The sequence below is a fragment of the Mustela putorius genome, unplaced genomic scaffold, assembly GCF_011764305.1.
Source record: "Mustela putorius furo isolate JIRA1106 unplaced genomic scaffold, ASM1176430v1.1 tig00003896_pilon_pilon_pilon, whole genome shotgun sequence".
NCBI lineage: Eukaryota > Metazoa > Chordata > Mammalia > Carnivora > Mustelidae > Mustela > Mustela putorius.
Genome location: NW_025422045.1, coordinates 10,620,386 through 10,640,076, shown reverse-complemented (window position 1 = coordinate 10,640,076; position 19,691 = coordinate 10,620,386). Strand labels below are relative to the sequence as shown.

At 39.8% G+C, this 19,691-nt stretch overlaps 1 protein-coding gene across 4 annotated transcripts in view; it reads left to right on the top strand.

Moving 5' to 3' along the window:
* Positions 1 to 19,691, top strand: part of AAGAB (alpha and gamma adaptin binding protein) — a 49,707-nt gene that overhangs the window by 19,758 nt on the left and 10,258 nt on the right. For 2 of the 4 annotated variants that reach the window (XM_013059481.2, XM_045067609.1), the window contains exons 5-6: positions 2,206 to 2,289; positions 4,614 to 4,694. In XM_013059481.2, the coding sequence (XP_012914935.1) occupies positions 2,206 to 2,289; positions 4,614 to 4,694 (165 nt within the window). The remainder of the gene's footprint in view (positions 1 to 2,205; positions 2,290 to 4,613; positions 4,695 to 19,691) is intronic. The other 2 variants (XM_004758618.3, XM_045067610.1) reach the window with 1 other exon arrangement.

The following is a 19,691-nucleotide window of genomic DNA, read 5'->3' as shown; positions in this document are numbered from 1 at the left end:
ACAGCCAATATGAATTAAAGTACATAGACAGGAAATAAGTAATCATTCTACGAAACCTATTTTAAAGGGAATTAAGAAATCTCTTTTTATATTCTGCCTTATTTAGAATTTTTCCAGAATTTTACCTTTGGGAATAAAGCCCTTCCAGAGAAGAATAGGATAAAAAGGTTGATTTTTCTCCCTCTACATTTTTAATAATAATTGAAAATTAACAAGTACAATTTCTCTTCCCGTTTCTCACAGGTCCCCTAAACTTGGGCCTTGTTTTGTGTATGTGAGCATGTACATAATTGCTTATTTCTGACACTAGAATTTTCTCTTCATCCTGTTGTCCTTCAGAGTCGACATTTGAGTCATTTATTTAAAATATGTTTTGGGGCGCCTGGGTGGCTCAGTGGGTTAAGCCTCTGCCTTCGGCTCAGGTCATGATCCCAGCGTCCTGGGATCGAGCCCTACATTGGGCTCTCTGCTCCACGGGGAGCCTGCTTCCTCTCTCTCTCTCTGCCTGCCTCTCTGCCTACTTGTGATCTCTGTCAAATAAATAAAAATTAAAAAAACAATCTTTAAATCTGTTTTTATTTTGTAATTTCTTCTCCCTTATACCACCATACATCTCCTTGCTCCTTGACTGAACAATGTTCTTGCATTAATATTGCTTAATATTGAATTAGATTTTGACAGATCTTTAGATGAAGTAATGAAATCCTCCCTAGAATTTTTAAAAATAAACCATAAGCTTTGTATGTGTGTATCCTAACACCAGTATGAGACTTCCTGCTTGTCTGGAATAGATTTCATCTTACTGGTTCTAGCTCTTTAGTTCAGACCATATTTTTGGTTTCTGGTTCTGTCATATGAAGTGTTAGTTATCCTTTTAAGAACTGAATCACTCATAGTTCAGGTAAACATGCCTTTTATTTCTTTCTTTAAACATCGAGGTGAGAAAGCTCACTTTGTATTTTCAGTTTAATCCTTGCCATTGTTTCTGTTAGGTTGGTAGGTCGTTCTTCTTTGGATGACTCATCCAGCCCTCAGTCCTTATAAAGCGCCTACTGTCCTTTAGGCATCTTGTTGGGTGGTGAGCCCCACCTAGAGGGGGGTTTACAGGGGTGAATCGTCACTTCCAGCACCTCTTTCCTCTGAAAGAGGTGTGTGCAGAGTGGCTTCAGCCCCACTTTTCTTCGAGAACAGCGTACATGATTTGCCCTTGATCAAATAGCTAACAAATTATGGAGCCCTCTCCCTGCTTATTCATGCTCTCTCTCTGTCAGATAAATAAAATATTAAAAAAAAGAAAAGAAAAAGAAAAGAGCCCGAATTCCAGATCGGATTTTCTGACTTCTAATTCCATGCCCGGCCAGGCCACTAGACACAGGTTCTATGTGGATTGTGCTGCATAGGCTCTTAGGAGACTTTCTCCTTCAGGCACATGGAAACTACTTCTGCCATCATTTACCGTATCCAGTCTTATAACACTCATTTCCATCGTACACATATCTGCAAGCTGAGAATATTAGCTTGTTATATCCTAACTGGGATTACTGCCCTGTTATTTTGAGTAGTATCAGCTAAATTCCAGAAGCAAAATAGTACCAATACTAACCCAGCTAAATTAAATTGTCCGTTTTTATTTTTAATGAGCCTTGCCTGTCTCCTACACTTATGGTTGTAGTCATTTTACTTCTCTTAAACTCTCTTTCTCCAATCAGGAAATCGTTCTCTGTATATCTTCTATAAATATCTACTATAAATTTGTTACTCTGTGATTCCCAGGAGAAGGTAGGGGCATTTACAGCATTTTGTGGCATACCAAGAGGACCATCCCTGCCATCATGAAACTCGTTATCCTTAAATAGCCAAAATTGGTGTTTCCAAAGCTTTGCCAGGATTGTATAATTAACAGGAACTCACATTTCAAGAAAAAAAGAGTAGATCCCATTGGTGAGGTGATAGAGATGACTTTATCATAGAAACCTTTTATAAAGTGCATTTGTGTCATTGTTTTAGTTTCTAGGATATTCTTATCAAGATCTCTAAGCTCTGTATTTTTTCCTTTACTAGGTAAGTTACAATGTTAAGTACCAACTAAACTAGATAACTAAGCCACAGTTATTTAAAAGTATGGTTTGGGGGACAGACACACACGTGTGTGTGTGTATGTGTATAAATATGTGTATAAATATATCTGTTTCTCCTCCTGATTAGATGACTTCCCAGAATCTACAGGAGTAAAGCGAATCGTTCAAGCCTTGAATGCGAACGTGTGGTCCAATGTGGTGATGAAGAATGGTAAGTAACTTAGGACTAAAAACCTGGGTTTTTTTTTTCTCCTGTTCCTTGTAGGTTTTAAATTATTTGTGTATATGTGGAACCATTTGGCTCATATAAAATATATAGATTTGTTCAATTTTAAGTTCCCAACTGAAGAAAGAGCCAAAGGAGCATCTGGACTTTTCCTGATAGGAATTGGTGAGTCACTTGCACTATTTTACCCCTAGAGTGATGCAAAGAAGTTGGCATCTTTCAGAGGTTAATGTCATGGTGGCGTGCATGTGAGTTTGGCAGTTGAAGCAGGTGGAGGTAGACCTGAAGTCAGGACACCAGGCGGCAGCCTGAGAGTGAGGTCATGGGGTCTGGGCTGATATGGTGGCAAGTGGTCATGGGGCGGGAAGCCAGAGCTGAGATTCAGCGAGAAGGGCGTGGGCTGGTTGGTGCACGTTGGCCCCTGACTGTTGGTATCAGTTTAATGAGGCTGCCATAGAGAAGTACAGCATGCTGGGAGCGTAGAACAGCAGGTGGTTACTGTCTCCGAGCTCTAGAAGCCAGATATGTGAAACCAAGGTGTCTGCAGGGCCATGCTCCCTCTGAAGGTGCCCAGGAGGGATCTGTTCTGTTCTTGCTTCTGGCTTCTGCCAGTTCTTTGGCTTGTGATAGCATGCATACCTCCCGTCCTCGCACAGCCTTCTCCCCATGTGCCTATCTGTGTTCACATTTCTTTTTTGTGTGAGGATACTAGTCATACCGGGACACCTGGGTGGCTCAGTTGGTTAAGCGGCTGCCTTAGGCTCAGGTCCTGCAATTAGGTCCTACATCTGGCTCCTTGCTCAGTGGGGAACCTGCTTTTCCTTCTGCCTACTCTGCCTGCCATTGCCCCTGCTTGTACTCTCTCTCTCTGGCAAAAACATAAAATCTTAAAAATAAAATAAGGACAGTAGTCATACTGAATTAAAGGCCTACTCTTCTTCAGTGTGATTTCATCTTAACTAATTACACATGCAAATAAGGTAACATTAAGGTAACATGCTGAGGTATTGGGAGTTAAAACTTCTACCTGTGAATTCACTGGAGTGTACAGTTCAACCCATAACGTAGTCCTTTAGGAATTGCTGATTGTGTGGTATTTTTCTGTCTTGTAGCACTTGGTTGTCTCAACAAATACACCATGGTAGGTGAAACACTACAGAAAGGAATGAGAAAACGCCTATTTACACTGAGCTTACCCAATGTCCCCTGAGATAAGAGTCAAGTGGAAAATCAGCTTTATACAAGTAGAATACTTCATCTCAGTTTTTGGTTGGCACTTGAGTGTTAAGTGAGATTGGGGCCCTTTTGCTTGCCTGAGATCTGACCTGACCCATGTCATTCTGGAGAATCTCCTTCTGGTATAGTAAGCTACTCCTTCCCCTTTTCTCCCCTTCTATCCTTCTTCTCCCCCACTTTACTCTTTCTAGGGGGAATCTGATGTGTCTGTCACATTGAGTTGCAAAGATAGATGTTATTCTTTTACAGTAGCAATTAAAATAATGCCCTGCTAAATTTAGATTTTAGCCTATGTTGTCATCTCCCTGTGACCAAGAATGAGGCTTGGTCCTTCTCCTTCCTTCATTGAGCAAATCCTTGTTGAGCATTTATCATCGGCATTGCTCTATACGATCTTCTCTATAAAAATATGTTTAAGGTATGGTACATAAACTGAATCAATTTGGAATAAAATTATATTCAGTGGTGCTTGTTAAATTTATGAGAACTATTTTCAGAGAAGCTTACTCGGCTTCAATCACTATTTGAAAAATCTGCCCCCCCCCCCAACCCGATCCCGTCAGTTCATACATTCAGGAAGTACTGCCTTGTAATTTACATTTATAGCTGTACATTTAGAGGTGGGACTGAACACACTTGATTACTTTGGAATTATGGTCAAAGGTGTTTTCTGAAAAAAGGCTGTTCTACCTGTTTTAGACACCAAACAATATTCTTAAGAGAATTGTAGAGCAAGGAGGCATACTGTGGAAATTTCATGACTCTGCCCTGAGCCTCTCTAACCTTTTCTCTTCAGTTGTTGGTATGCTGATTTTGCAATTCACAAAAAGCCAAAATACTACCAGTAGCTTAATTCCATGTTAAAGAGGATCCTGAACTGTGTGGTATGGAGTAGACTTAACTACCTTCTCTCTAGGAGGAGCCCTGGATGTAGAAATACAGCCCGGGTCTTAGGCAGTGTCAAGGACATCCTTGTATAGCCCCACATCTTAGATTAGAGACTGAGCACTGTGTGTGTATGGGTTGGGTCATGTTATTCCTCCAGAGTGACCTACTTCCTGTGCTCTTTGCAGGACTTTGCTTTGCTGGTGGTCTGGGGACCCAGGGAACTGCTCCTTCCTCCCACCAGGCTTTTCATGAATGTCTGCCAGCAGGTGCTCACAGTGGTTAAATTTGGTTTTGGGTGATCTCCTCCTCTAGATCTTTCTCTCTTACACCCCCACTCCTTTCTCTTTTCTCTTTTTCTTCTTTTGTCTTTCTCTTGCTTTAAAAAATTGGTGGCTAAATATATGAGCATAAAATGTCCTATGTTAACCATTTTATACGTATGATTCAGAGGCAGTAAGTACGTTCACATTGTTCTGCAGCCATGACTACTGTAGGGTTTTTAAACCAGAAAACTGTTTAAATCAGTAAGTTGGTTGACAAAGATATTAGAGGTATTCTTTTTTCTTCTTCTTCTTTTTTTTTTTTTTTAACTGGAAGTTCATCCAGTTATTTTAATGAAGGAATAAATGTTTACACAAGATCTTAGAGTGTAGTATACCTAATTCAGTCCAAGGCTACCATAACAAACTCTGATCCAAGCCCTTGAAGATAGGGGCCGGTAAAGAAAATTTCTTATTCGTGAACACAGATGCCATGATTTTAATAAAAAGAATAGCATTTAACTACTGTAATACGTGGCCTTACACTTTATTATGTTGTAGTGGAATTTCTCCTTTACTGCTGTTTCTCTAAAGAATCAAGAGACAGTTTCTAGTCCTAACACTGTCACTGAGCTCTGTGACCTTGGATCTCATTTTTCCTGGGATTCATTTGTAATCTGGAAAATGGAGTTGAGCGTAATCCTTTGCTCCCCTCTGTGGCTACCCATTCCAGTCACCTGGAACACCTTTACCTGTGCCTCACCCGGAGTGTTTCTTTCAGAAAGGTGGGTGGAAGGGGGGTGCCGCAACTGTAGTTTACTGTAAGTGTCTTAGGAATTCAGATCAGCAGCGTGGCTGAAACTACGGACATAAATGATCGTCATCTAGTTCTAACTTGTAAGAGTCTGTGCCTAATCCATGGGAGTAAATCAGGTATTCCAGAAGTGGCATTAGCCCTGATGGACTTGCTTTCTCCGATTCCTAAATTGTGGGGTGTTTGCAAGTCACCCCTCTCACTTACGAAGCTGGCTAAAGACAGGACTGCCCAGTGTAGAGTCACCAAGTGGCAAAGACAAAAAATGTGGGCCATGCCTTTTATCTGTCCTCGGTGCCTTTTTCTAGTAGGAGCTAGTATTACGGCAAAGTTACCAGTGTTTGAATTACGAAATCCACCTGCAGATCTGAAAGAAATAATACAGCCTTTTAATTTTATTTTATTTTATTTATTTATTTTTTAAAAGATTTATTTATTTATTTATTTGACAGAGAGAGAGATCACAGCAGGCAGAGAGGCAGGCAGAGAGAGAGGGGAAGGGAAGGAAGCAGGCCCCTGCTGAGCAGAGAGCCCGATGCGGGACTCGATCCCAGGACCCTGAGATCATGACCTGAGCCGAAGGCAGCGGCTTAACCCACTGAGCTACCCAGGTGCCCTAATACAGCCTTTTTAAAGTAGTTCATTGTCTCGAAGCATAATTGAGACCCTAGGTGTACCTGGGCCATTTGAGTTTTTTTCTGTCAACCTCCACTCTCTCTCTGGTCCACAATTTAAATCCAGTTTCAAGTGTTCATTCATGCATTAAAAAAAATATATTTATTGAGTACTTATGTGCCAGACATTGTTCTGCATGCTTGGAATACATCAGTGAAGAAAATGAACAAAAATTTCTGTCCTTGTGGTTTTCATTCTGGTGGGAGGCAGTAGTCAACAGACAACACAATTAATAAATTACACAGTGTGTTAAGAAGATGTTAAGTGATACAGGAAAAAAAATAATAAAGCAGGGTTGGGATGTCGAGATTGCCAGATAGACTACAGTATTAAATCGGGTGGTCAGGGTTGGTCTCCTTGAGAGCTTGAGATGTGAGGAAGGAGATGAGGTGCTTTGCCATGTGGATGTCTGGGAGAAGAGCAGAGCAGGCGTTGGGAATAGCTACAACAAAGGCCTTAAGGGAAAAGCGTGCCCTACAAATGAAACTGCAAACTGACCTCTGACGTGTTTGAAGCACATTTAGGAACACACAGTGGCTGAGGGGAGAAGGTCAGATAAAGCAGAGGACCAGATTATTTAAGGCTTTGTAGGGCATCAGAGTAACTTTCACATTTACTTAAAGTCAGCTGGGAGCTGTGGCGGGTCATTGAGTAGAAGAGTGACATGATCTGACTCTAGGTCTAAAAGGACCCCTCTGGCTGCTGGGTGGAGAATAGGTGATAGAGGTGAGGAGGAGCCAAGAAGACCTCTTAGGAGGCCATTGCAGCCCTCCAGGAGAGAGACAGTGGTGACCTGGATGAGAGTTGTAGCAATGGAAAATGTAAGTACAGGTCAAATTCTGGATATATTTTGAGGTGGAGCTTGCATGATTTCTTGATGGTTTGGGTATGAGATATGAGAGAGAGCAGTTAAGGTCTCTAGGATCTGGACCTGAGCAGTTTGAAGGATAGGTTGCCATCAATCGCAGTGAAGAAACTGCAGATGAAACAGACTTTGAGAGGCAAGGTAATCTATGAGTAATTCTGCTTTGGACCTGTTAAGTTTGAGGTGGCTACTAGACTTCCAAGGGGAGATGGCAAGTAGCCAGTTGGATAGACGTATGGAGTTTCAGAAGAGAGGCAAATGCGTGGCATTTAAAACCATGAGCCTGGATGAGATCACCAAGGGAGTAAGTGTAGTAGATAAAGTGGACCAAGGACTCAGCCCAGGGACATTCCAACATCAGGAGAAGAGAAGGAACCAGCAAAGGAGACTGACAAACAATGACCAGCAGGGTAGGAAAACCAAGACAGTAGAGTCCTAGGATCAAGCAGAGTGTTCTTCAGATGGAGGGAACAGTCAGCTACGCCAGATGCTGCTGGTAGGTCAAGTAAGATGAGAACTGCGAACTGACCTCTGGATTTAACAATGTGGGCTGTCACTAGTGACACCAATAGCTATAACCTCTCCATAATCGCAATTTCATGCGTCCCAATCTCTGAACAAAACCGAATTTTCCAGCATACTTCCTCCCTACAGTGCTTCAATCCAACTATTTTACAACTCCACTGCAACTTCAAAACTATCACCTTTGCACTGACCCTCTCCTCACTGATTTTCTCTTTCTCTTTCCTACCGTGTTGTAGCTATTGGTAATGATAAAGTCTCAGGGCATGACTGGGAATACATGGCTGAAGTGGGGGAGAGGACAACATCGGTAAAAGACATTTAGTGAACTGAGAGTTAAATTGTTGGAAGGGTCATCTCTGTGGCTATTGAACTTGCTAGGAATTCCTCAGTATTGGAGAAAATGACAGTGAACCAGTAATTAAAATTATGAAGAAATGAGGGGAAAATGGAGAGGAGGGGGTCTGTTGGATGGTGGTAGTGAAGTTCTTGGACACTTGCCATAGTCTTTGTGAAAATATCAGGAGGCTTTTATATCTGGGGAGATTTTAGGAGTACCTTAATTCATCATTTCTCAGCTGAGACCCACTGAGGGTAGGGGAGTGCATTTCAAATGCTAGAGCCTCCCCTTCAAGGTACTTGCCTGGCTCCCAGTGACAGTTACTTTAGTAAGCCTGTATTCCCTGTTGGTGGATAGGATGACAAATCTCTCAACTACATTGGGTTCAACACTGTTAGACACTTTTGAGCTAGTCTCTTCTCTCCAGTTTAGGAATGGCTTTGATAGCGTCCTTGCCAGATGACCATCCATCCTTTTTAGTTAAATGCTTCAAATAACAGGTACTTCAGTACTTTGTGAAATAGTCTTAGATGCAATTCATTGCATAGAGAAATCAAAGAACTGTTTTTATAATTACTAGCAGATAGAGAATCTTTTTATGCTAGTAGTGTTGGGGGGAAGACACTTGCTTTACTTTGTCATAGAACTGAGAATAAATGGTGACAGTTTTCTCTTTGGATGATGATATATTTTCCCTGCCTCTCACTGTTACTAGCTTTCCTTTTGATCCCTCGTCTTCCTAGTCTTCCTAGGAGATGAAGAAGGTTCCAACAACGGTTGGGAAAAAACTTAGCTCAGGGCTACTGAAGGAATCAAGGGAATGAGAAGAATGGAGATTGTCTAAAATAGTAAGTTTGGAAAAACCAAAGGTGAGAAGGGATTTAACTGGAATCTGTAGTATAGGATATGTATAGGGTAGATACAGACTGGATTTCCCAAATCCTAGACCATTATAACTTTGATTTCAAATAAAATGAAAACATTATTGAACATGGAAGGAGATAGTTTATGGAGTGCATTACACTAAGCGGTTATCCAAGCAGAAAATGGATATGTTCCAAAAGGGGCTGCAATGAGTTCTCATGAATGGCTGTTGTACCTCATTCAAGTGGGGAAGGTACTTTGCCTGAACTTTTAAGGCTTATATCTTGGAGAGTAATCATGTTTTTCTTCCCACTGTTTTTCTATTTTCCTATCAAGTCTTATACTGGCTGGACTGACTCATGTTCTTGAATTTGGTAGAATTTAATAAAGGGCATTGTTTTATTTAGTATGATAGTGTACATGGCTTAGCCAAGTAAAGGCACTTATGATGTAGAATCTCCATGCATGCTTCTGGTGGGATATCTTCCTTTTACAGATGGGGAAGGGGTGGCGTCAGGAAGGGTCATTGACTTGGCCATACTCACACAGTTCGTCAGTAGCTAAGGTAGGACCAGACGGCAGATCCTCTGACCAGGATTGTTGTGTGTTTTTCCATTATAGTGTGTCAATTTACATTATTGGCTGGTTAGAGAAATGAACACAGAGTGGTTAGGTAATTTATCCAGGCTGCACATAGGAAATTATTGGTAGAGTCAGATGAGTTCATTCCCTACAGAGCCTCCTCAGCCTAGGTGTTCTGGCATGAGTAGGATTTTAATAAGACAGACTGGAAGTAGTGATCATATCTGAGATTTGGACTTTTTTGCTTACTGCATTTAAAATAAATCCTTTCAAAAAGTAAATCCTTTTAATTTAATTTAATTTTAGAGTTTTTATTTATTTTAAATTTTATATGCTTTTATTGAAATATATTTGACACACAATGTTATTAGTTTTAGGTGTACAACACAGTGATTCAACAAGTCCATACTTTATGCTGTGCTCACCACAGGTGTGGTCCTGTCACCATGTCGCTATTATAGTACCACTGATTGTATTCTCTATGCTGTGCCGAAACTCCCCAAGATTATTCATTCTGTAACAAGAAGACTGTACCTTCCACTTCTCTTCACCCATTTTCCCCAACCCTTACACCCCCACGACCATCAGTTTGTTCTCTACCTATGAGTCTGTTTTCGCTTTTTGTTTGGTTTGTTTTGTTTTTTGGATTCCACATATAAGTGAAATCATATGGTATTTGTCTTTTTCTTTCTGACTTGTTTCATTGAGCATAATATCTTCTAGGTCCATTCATGTTGTCACAAATGATAAGATCGTATTCCTTTTTATGACCGAGAAGTATTCCATTATGTGTATACATGCTACGTCTTTATTCCTTCATCTGTTGATGGACACTTGGGTTGCTTCCGCATCTTGGCTGTTGTAGATAATGCTGCAGTAGACATAGGGGTGCGTGTACCTTTTATATCCTTTGGGTAAGTACCCAGTAATGGAATAACTGGATCATATAATATTTTTATTTTTAATTTTTTGAGGAACCTCCATACTGTTTTCCACAGTGGCTGCACCAATTACAAGAAAATAGAAAATAGATATCTATTGTTTCTTGAGGTAGGCCCATCACTATAAATTTCTCTAAGGGAAATTTTGCTTGGAGGGATGCTTCCGCTGCATCCCAGAGATTTTGGACCATTGTGTTTCCATTTTCATTTGTCTCCATGCCTTCTTTTCATTTCCTCTGATTTCTTCATTGACCCTTTGGTTGTTCAGTAGCATGTTTTTTAGCCACCATGTTTGTGTTTTTTTTCCAGTGTTTTTTTTTTTTTCTTGTAATTTCCAGTTTCATATCATTGTGGTCAGAAAAGATGCATGATAGGATCTCCATCTTAAATTTATAGAGACTTGTTTTATGGCCTAACATATGATCTGTCCTAGAGAATGTTCCATGCATACTTGAAAAGAATGTGTATTCTGTCATTTTTGGATGCTTTGTACATATCTGTTAAATCCATCTGGTCTAATGCGTCTATGCGTCTTTCAGAGACACCATTTCTTTCTTGATTTTCTGTCTCAATAATCTACCCATTGATGTAACTGGGGTGCCAAAGTCCCCCCATTATTGTAGTATTGTTCGTTTCTCCCTTTATGTCTGTTAATATTTGCTCTGTGTATTTAAGTGCCCCAATGTTGATGCATAGATATTTACAATTGTAATATTCTCATGTTGGATTTAAAATAATTCCCTTTTAAGAGGCTGTCTGAAATGATGTTGACACTACCTCTATTCCATTGTCCTGCACTTAATCCAAACCATAGATGAAGCTCTTTATTTAATGTAATAAATACTTACATGTTACTTGTGAGTGAAAGAAAGTTTATTTTAAATTATTTAGCATCTCAAGAGAGTATTCTCTTCAATTTGTATTAAAACTCTTATGTAGGGGCACCAGGGTGGCTCAGTGGGTTAAAGCCTCTTCCTTCGCCTCAGGTCATGATCTCAGGATCCTGGGATCAAGCCCCACGTTGTTTTTTGTTACTTAATTTCATATTGTAAAACAGGTAAAATTATACTACTAAAATTATAGGCAAATTATTATCCTAGAAAGAGATTTGAAATTTTTCCTAATTTGAAAATCTTCCTAATATAAGATGTAACTTTTGGGTTATCTTAGAGTAACCTAGTTTTATATTCTTGGTTCTACCAGTGTCTTACTACATAAACTAAGGTATGCATTCTTAATTGGGCATTGTTGTTGCCCACAAAGGGGTGGAAATTGATTCCTGGGGAGGGGAGGCAAAAGAATTACTCATTTTATGTATAAAGCACAGATATATATATATCTATAGATATCTATATATATATCTATAGATATCTATATATATATAAAAGCATATATACAGTCAGTATATCTGTGTTATTATTTCAGTGGGGAAGGTGTATCATAATTAGGAAAAAAAATGTCTAAAAAGGCCTTGAGTGGAGTGCATCTTTGTCCCTAGTTCTCGGCACAGAACTCCTAAGGTATCAACTAATATTTGGGTTTTGTCCTGGCTCCTAAAATAGCTCCAGAGCTATGAAGATGAAGGGAGCATCCTTTGGTATTCAATAACAAGCCCCTTTCAACCACACCTGAGTTTATGTTAATGAAGTGAGCTTTGGAAAGCCCCTGAAGATGAGGGCTGGTTTTAAGGGAACCAGCCTTGTGATGAGAGGGTTAGACCTTTAACCTCGCCCCCTGACTCCTGGGGCTGGAGGTTGAATTAGGCACCAAGAGCCTGTGATTTTAATCAGCTGTGCCTGTGTAATGGAACCTCCCTAAAAACTCTGAGCAACCTTCCAGGTTGGTGAATACCCTAAGGCTCTGGGAAGATAACACACCATAATGCATTACCCCATACCTCTCTTCATCCAGCTGTTCCTGACTTATGTTTTTGTATTGAAAATTGGTAATTTAGTAAACTGTGTTCTGGAATCCTGTGAACCATTCTAGCAAATTACTGAACTTGAGGAAGGGGTTGTGGAAATTCCCAGTTCGTAGCCAGTTGGAGTACAGGTGTCAACCTGAGACTTGCAGTTGGTGTCTAAAGTTGGTGGAGAAGGAGGGCAGCCTTGTGGCATTGAGCCCTTAACCTGAGGGGTCTGTGCTAACTCTAGGCAGTTAGTGTCAGAATTATAAATTGTAGGACACCCATCCAGTTGGCATCCTGTGAGAACTGGAGAGTTGTGTAGTTTGGAAAAACCCACACATCAGAAGTGTTGGTTATGAGTAGAGAAGGAAACAGAAATTTTTCCCTTAGGGGCCATGATGAAAATGTTTGAGAAACAGTGAGGTGAAGGATATATTATAAACTCTTCCTTAGAGGAAATCCCCAGATACCACTGTATTCATTGTAAAGGTCAAACTTCTAGGGAGGTTAGGGTTTCCAATATTTGCATTAAAGGTGTAACTTCCAGTGGTCCAGGAAATGAAGTGGTTAGGACTGCCTTTATAATTGGGCCGTGTTTTTTTTTAGATTTCTCTATCAACTTGCTCACTGTGTAACCTTTCCTGTAATGTCTTGCCTCACATTTCCTCGACCTGAAAGCCTGGCTGTGGCCCAAGAAAGGGGATGTGAATAAAATCTCAGCTGCCTACTCGAGTTACCCTCAGCCCCTGTCAGAGGGGGCTCATGGCTGTAGGGGTCTACCATATGGGTCATCTTTGTTTCTAATTTTGATAATATCCCTTTATGATCATCAGGAACAGAGAACCTGAGGGTCAGTACTTTACGCCAGATGTGACAGATTTTGAAAGTTGACCCCTCCTCACCTGGTGGTTCAGTCCATTAAGCATCTGACTTGGTTTCAGCTCTGGCCATGATTTCAGGGTTGTGAGATCAAGCCCCATGTTGAGTTCCATGCTCAGCATGGAGTCTGCTTGAAATTCTCTCCCCCCGCCCCCCGCTCTTCCTGTCTCTTTCTCTCAAGTAAAATAAGTAAATAAAATCTTCAAAAAAAAAATGTTGACCCCCTCCCAACCTTTTTCTGGTCTCCAATGAGAGTGCCTTCTCTTTCCATTTGTCTGGTACATTAAAGGCCTCATTGCACTGTACTTTGTTATCACTGGAAGGGCTGGGTATCATACTCAGTGCTGTGCCTGGAACTTGGGAGGCACTTGTTAAATAAGACTTGGTTTTAAGGGCAGGGAAAAGAAGCTAGGTAGTAAAAGACTGATGAGTTGTTTGTTTTTCAGATGAAGTTGTCACTTATTGTTTCACATAAGAAGGTAGCATTATACACAGTATCCTTGTTTCAAGTTTCAGTTAGTGTTACCTCGTAGTGTTACCCTGAGGTCCCCATCCCTGGCTTTGTCATCTGAGCATTGGTGAGGGCCCTGGGGCGGGGGAGTAGACTGTACTTGCGGCTCTTGGGTGTTCAGTGGCCTTTTTATAACAAATACCACCATTGAGTGAAGGGCGAGGAAGGGATATTTTAGGATCTTCTGCTATTATTAATCAGTGAAGGAGGGATTACACTGCACAAATACTACAGTTGTGACTTTGATCCCCCAGGGGTAAACAATAATTGTAGAGATTGGATTTCAAAAGCCCTGAGAATTTATTTTCAGTGTATCTATTATAGTTTAATCTCTAGTGATGCAGGTGGGTAATCATTAAGTGGAATTTAATCATGGAAACACCGATTTTTTCATTTAATGGTTTTCGATGTTCCCTTTATAAATGTAAAGAATTATTCATCTATTAATGCAGGTCCTCCTGAATTTACTTGTAACAAGATACCAAAGTAGAAGTCCCGGATTCCAGTTTAAGGACGAATTGGGACTGATGTACAGAGCAGTGGCGAGAAATAAGTACCAAAACACAAGGTTTATGTGGCTGCCTGATACCTAGTCTACTCTCCTGATAAAGTAGATGGCTAATGCCTTTAGTATAATTTTTTTTTAAGAGAGGGCAAAAATGATTAAATATTTAGTCATTAAATTTAGTGTTACAGAAAATAAAACAACATCAAACTAAGAGGAAGAAGGGTTAATGAAGAGGGTTTTAGTGGGGTTTGTCTCTGCCTTGGTCATCTTGAGAAAATGGTGTCACAGCTCTGGATTCCAGTTTCCTCATCTCTGGTTAGGGTAGAAGTCTACCAACATCACATTCTGTGGAACTGCACTCCTTGGGTCAGACTGAGTTGCTCCTCTTGTTTATTCCATGCCTAACATTGTGGAACTTCTGAAGAAATGATTTGAACAATCTCCTATACTTGTCTATCAGTGTTGTGGTCAAAAATAAAATAAATAGATTTCTATTCGTGTGTGTGTGGGTGGGTGGGTGGGTGTGTTGAAGGCATGATTTGATAGAAGAGATTGTATTGTAAAGAGAACAAGGGGAAGAAGGAATTGTGAACAATTAGAGAAGATGGAAAGGAATAAATGAGTCCAGCGATTAGACTTTGTTTTTTTAAAATATCACCCCCCAAATTGTCCATAAGCAAATACAAAGTGGGAGATCTGTTCGGGTGTTTTCCCCCTGGAGGCAGGACTTCCTTGTGCAGCCACCTTGCAAAATATTTTTGGTGGTTTTCCTTTGGAATTCTTTTTAGAGCTGTTTACGAACCACATAAGAAAAGTCATCTTTTTCTTTATGGTAACATCTTGTTTCCTTACTCTTATTATTCCTCACACTTAGTTCTGAATGAAAAAAAAATGGTCAAAATCAAAAAGACTTGATTCTAAACATTCCTTTGAGGATTTTTTAAGAGTGTGCTTCTTACTCTGGAGATAGGACTACAATGGAGCCATTAATGAAATTAGTATAATGCTTTCCTTTAGAACTTTGGGAAAGACAGAACTCATTCTGCTGTTCAGTTCAGTTTATTAAGAATTTGTATACAAATTTAAAAAATCAAAAAATATTTGTGTATATGCATGCAAAGAAAAAAAGATCAGGAGGACATATGTCAAAGGATCGATTGGCATGTTTCATGGTTTTGTTTTCTTCTTTACACTTTTCTCTATTTTCCAAAATATCCACAATGAACATTTTTTTTTACAATCAGGAAAAAGGGGAAAAGCATAGTCTGGTGACTTTGTGGACATGCTCGTTCTGTCTTCAAGCATGGTCAGAAACCATTCTTAACTTTGAGCCGGTGTCATAGGCGGAGCACAGATTCACTTTTGTGGACTCAAAACCAGGGTTACCTCCAGCTACAGTACATCAAAGTTTTGTCTTTTGAAGCACTGATTTCTTAAAAGAGAATAATTCTTTTTGATTTCAGAAATGTTCCTTTCAGTATGACAAGCAGAAGCGGAATATGTTAAAAATGTGTAGGCTTGTTTCCCAAATACTAGTGAAATCATTTCTGATGCAGTACACGCTTAAAATAAGTTTTTATGCAAATTATATGGTGTGATTTAAAAATACCATTCAAAAAATAGGCACAGCTTCTCTGTGTAAGTTGAACTGTCCTCGTTGTGGTAGAAGTTTGGTCATGTGTATCACATCGTAGACAAAATATTTTGTGGGGAGAGAAAAGGGATGTAAAGAAAACTTAAAATATGGGAACACTTGAACTTCTTAAGATGATGCCAAATAATTGCTGCTTTAAAGAAATAAAAACTGAATATGAAGACAAAAAATATTTAATGGGTTATCTAAGACATGGTACGGGTGTGGCCCTGGAGGTTCTTACTACTGTAGCTGTGTGTATACATTTGAAGTAAACACTTCTCTATTCAGCTAATGCTTGCAGCCTCTGTCTGAGTCATTTCAAGCTGTCAGCAGATTTTGCAGCATCTTTCGTATATTTAGCACTATGCTAAAATTTCCCTTTTGGCCCAGGTTTTCAGTTCTCCAAGCATCTCATGCAATGTTCACACAATTGCTGTGTGAAGTACATTTTATGTCTTGTATAATAATACTGTGCTTTTAAATTTATAAGATATCCAAACAGTGTTATATATATGAAATTTTCTGGAAATTTCTTATTTAAAAATAAATATATAAACAGGAGCTCCTCCTCAAGGGACTTCACGTCTTTATTCTAGTGCTATAACTTTGTTTCTGACACTTCTGGAAGAATTCTGTGCTACTGACTGGCACCAGTAGATTTTTTTTTTTTTTTCATGATACCATACTTTTTAAAGTCTAGTATTCTGCAGGTGCCAGTTTAGTAGTCTGAAACTGAATCAGATGTTTTTAAGACCAGAGTTTAATACACTTAGCTGTGCCTTTCAGAATAACTTATTTTATACCACTTAACTTTCCTGTTCTGGAGCTCTGAACATCCAGAAGAATCAGTTCAGTAGGTAGATTAATTTATTCCTTCCTAGTCTAGTATTTTGTGCCATCAATAAAACCAGAGATGCTAAAGCCAATTTCAACAGCTACCTGCTAAAGGAATAAATTCTTCTTAATAGGGATGAAATTTCCATGCCCTGGGTCCTGGGGAGAAGAGTCTGGGAAACAAGAAAAGCTTTATGTCGTCTTTTCCTATGAGAATAGTTTTACAGTGGGCGCTCATAGTTAGAATTTTGCTAAATATGTTTTAAACTAGGCAAGATTTGAAAGTTTCTTTAAAACCATAGATGTATAAAATATCACCCACGGTTTTTGGAGCCACATGAATGTGCAAGCAATCTGCTTTGGGTGAGCAAAAATGAATTGTTTTTCTAATCATGAAAATTGACATGTTTCTAACCTCTTTAAAATATAAGCAGTAGAACATAGTAGACTGTCAGTTTGACTATGTTTCTCCATTGTTTATAAGAAAATTCTGAGCAAAAGTGCTTCCAGCTTACTATGATTAGCTTGAAACCTGATTATAAACTTGTAGTCATCAGTGAACTTTAAAAGGACTAGGAAATTTAAGATTCTTGGTTTTTTTATTTAGTAAATAAACTTTTTAAAAGTTCAGCTGATTCAAAGTTACTGTTAGTGGGGTGAAAGAGTGTCTTTTCATTAAATCACAGACTTCTAGAGCAGAAGGGACCGGAACAACCATGAATACCCTCTTATTTTATAGAGCAGAAAATTGAGATGCAGAAAGATTGATGAATTTGCCCACTTAGTCACACTGGTAGGCAGAATCAGGAGTGAAATCCAGGTTTTCTGACCTGTAACCCAGTTCTCTTCCCACTATTCAGACTTTTTCATCATCTTACTCATTATTAGAAGTGTATTGATTAAATACACGTAGTATATAATCATTACATTAAAAAAGGTCCCTTTGAGTAGGTAAACACATGAATGTGGAAGCAAAGTCCATAGGCACACAAAGGTTTGTGGCCTGCCATGCTGAGTCTAGCTCTCCTAACTCCTACCCATCCCAGATCTCTTCTTGGAAGCAGCCACTATAAAAAAGAAGGGATTTTAAATAGACCATTTTGATCTAATTTTCTAAACTGACACAATATTACATTATTCTTCCCAGACTGCAACTTGGCCTGCCAAGTTTAGGTAATGCCTGACGGAGGAAAAACATAAGGTGCAGAATTGGAATATGGAGAGATTTATGAATTGGATTTGAAAATTACCCCAAGCCCAATGCTTTTCCAGTAATAGAAGTGAGGGCTCTCTTACAGCAGGACTCTGTGACTCAGATAATGCCCTTCATACAGAGAGCCTCGAGTATAAGAGCTTTCATGATGTGGAAAATCCCTGTTGGAGTATTGAACTGGGTATAACAGCTTTAAAATTAGCACACTGGCCAAAAAGAAAGAATTATACTGATGTTTAAATAAATATTCTGAGCCTCTGTACAGCCAGCCATGAGTATGAGACACCATGTGGACCTACTTCTCTTGGCCTCTGAGCCTCCGCTACCTACCTTGATGACACCTTAGGGCTTGGTTCTTGGATGGGTGCACCCAAGCATTTGGTCTGGAACATTCCTGGCAGAGTGAGCAAGTTGTATGAGGAGGTGAAAGGGGCCCCAGGGGTACCGGGGCACCATTGACCCTGCTGCTACTGTTGGAGTGTGGCATGAGAAAAGCAGGGGTTTGCATGCACAGCTGCCCATGTGCTAAAAGGTCAGGCTGGAGAAAGCTGCCAGCCTCTGCGCAGCAAGACAAATCTTGAAGGAGGACGGAGACCGCAAGTGTTTCTCTTTTTTCACTACCTCTATGTGATTGTGTGACAAGAGGTTTTACCTGAGAGGGGAGAGGACACCGGAAATTATAGGTGGTTTAAAGAGCTGAGAATGGGTTCAGGGAAGAGAGGGAGAGAGGAAAGACAAGGGGAGGGAAGTTGTCTTTTCTGAGAGACGTTCTTTGACTCATATACCGTTAGACTCTTGGAGAGTGAGTTTCACATTCTCCTCTAAGGCAGTGATTTTTTTTCCCCCCAAACCTCCCTGATCCTAAGATTCTTTGGGAATACTTGCTAAAAGTTCAACTTCCAGGGCACCTGGCTGGCTCAGTCAGAAGAGCATGCCTCGCAACTAATAACATCTTTAGTGAAGTTAGAAGTGGTTTTTAAAAATTTTTTTATTTAAATTCAATTCAGTTAACATATAGTCTGTTACTGGTTTCAGAGGTAGAGTTCAGTAATTCATCAGTTGCGTACATCACCTGGTGCTCATTCCATCACATGCCCTCCTTAAGATCCATCATCCAGTTACCCCATCCCTCCATGCCCCACCCCAGAACCCTCAGTTTCCTGTAGTTAAGAGTCTCTTGTGGTTTGCCTCCCTCTCTGTTTTCATCCTATTTTCTTTCCCTTCCTCTATGTTCATCTGTTTTGTTTCCTAAATTCCACTTGAGTTTAATCATATGGCATTTGTCGTTCTCTAACTGACTCATTTCACTTAGCATGATATCCTCCCGTTTTATCCACGTTGTTGCAAATGGCAGATTTCATTCTTTTTGATGGCTAAGTAGTATTTCATGTGTGTGTGTGTGTGTGTGTGTGAGAGAGAGAGAGAGAGACAGAGATATCCATTCATCTGTTGATGGACATCTGGGCTCTCCATATTTTGGTGACTGTGGAGGTTGCTGCTATAAATATTGAGGTGCACGTGCCCCTTCAAATCACTGTGTTTGGGATAGATACCTAGTAGTGCAGACACATTTGGATAAATACCTAGTAGTGCAATTGCTGAGTTTTAGGGTAGCTCTATTTTTTACCTTTTTGAGGAACCTTCATACTGTTTTCCCGGGTGACTATACCCATCAACACTTTCTCCACATCCTCACCAACATCTGTTGTTTCCTAACTTGTTAATTTCAGCCATTCTGACCAGTGTGAGGTGGTATCTTATGGTGGTTTTGATTTGTATTTCCCTGGTGCAGAGTTGAGCACTTTTTTCATGTTTCTGTTGGCCATTTGCATGTCTTTGGAGAAATGTTTGTTCCTGTTGTCTGCCCATTTCTTGATTGGGAATTGAGTTTAAGTTCTTTTTTTTTTTTTTTT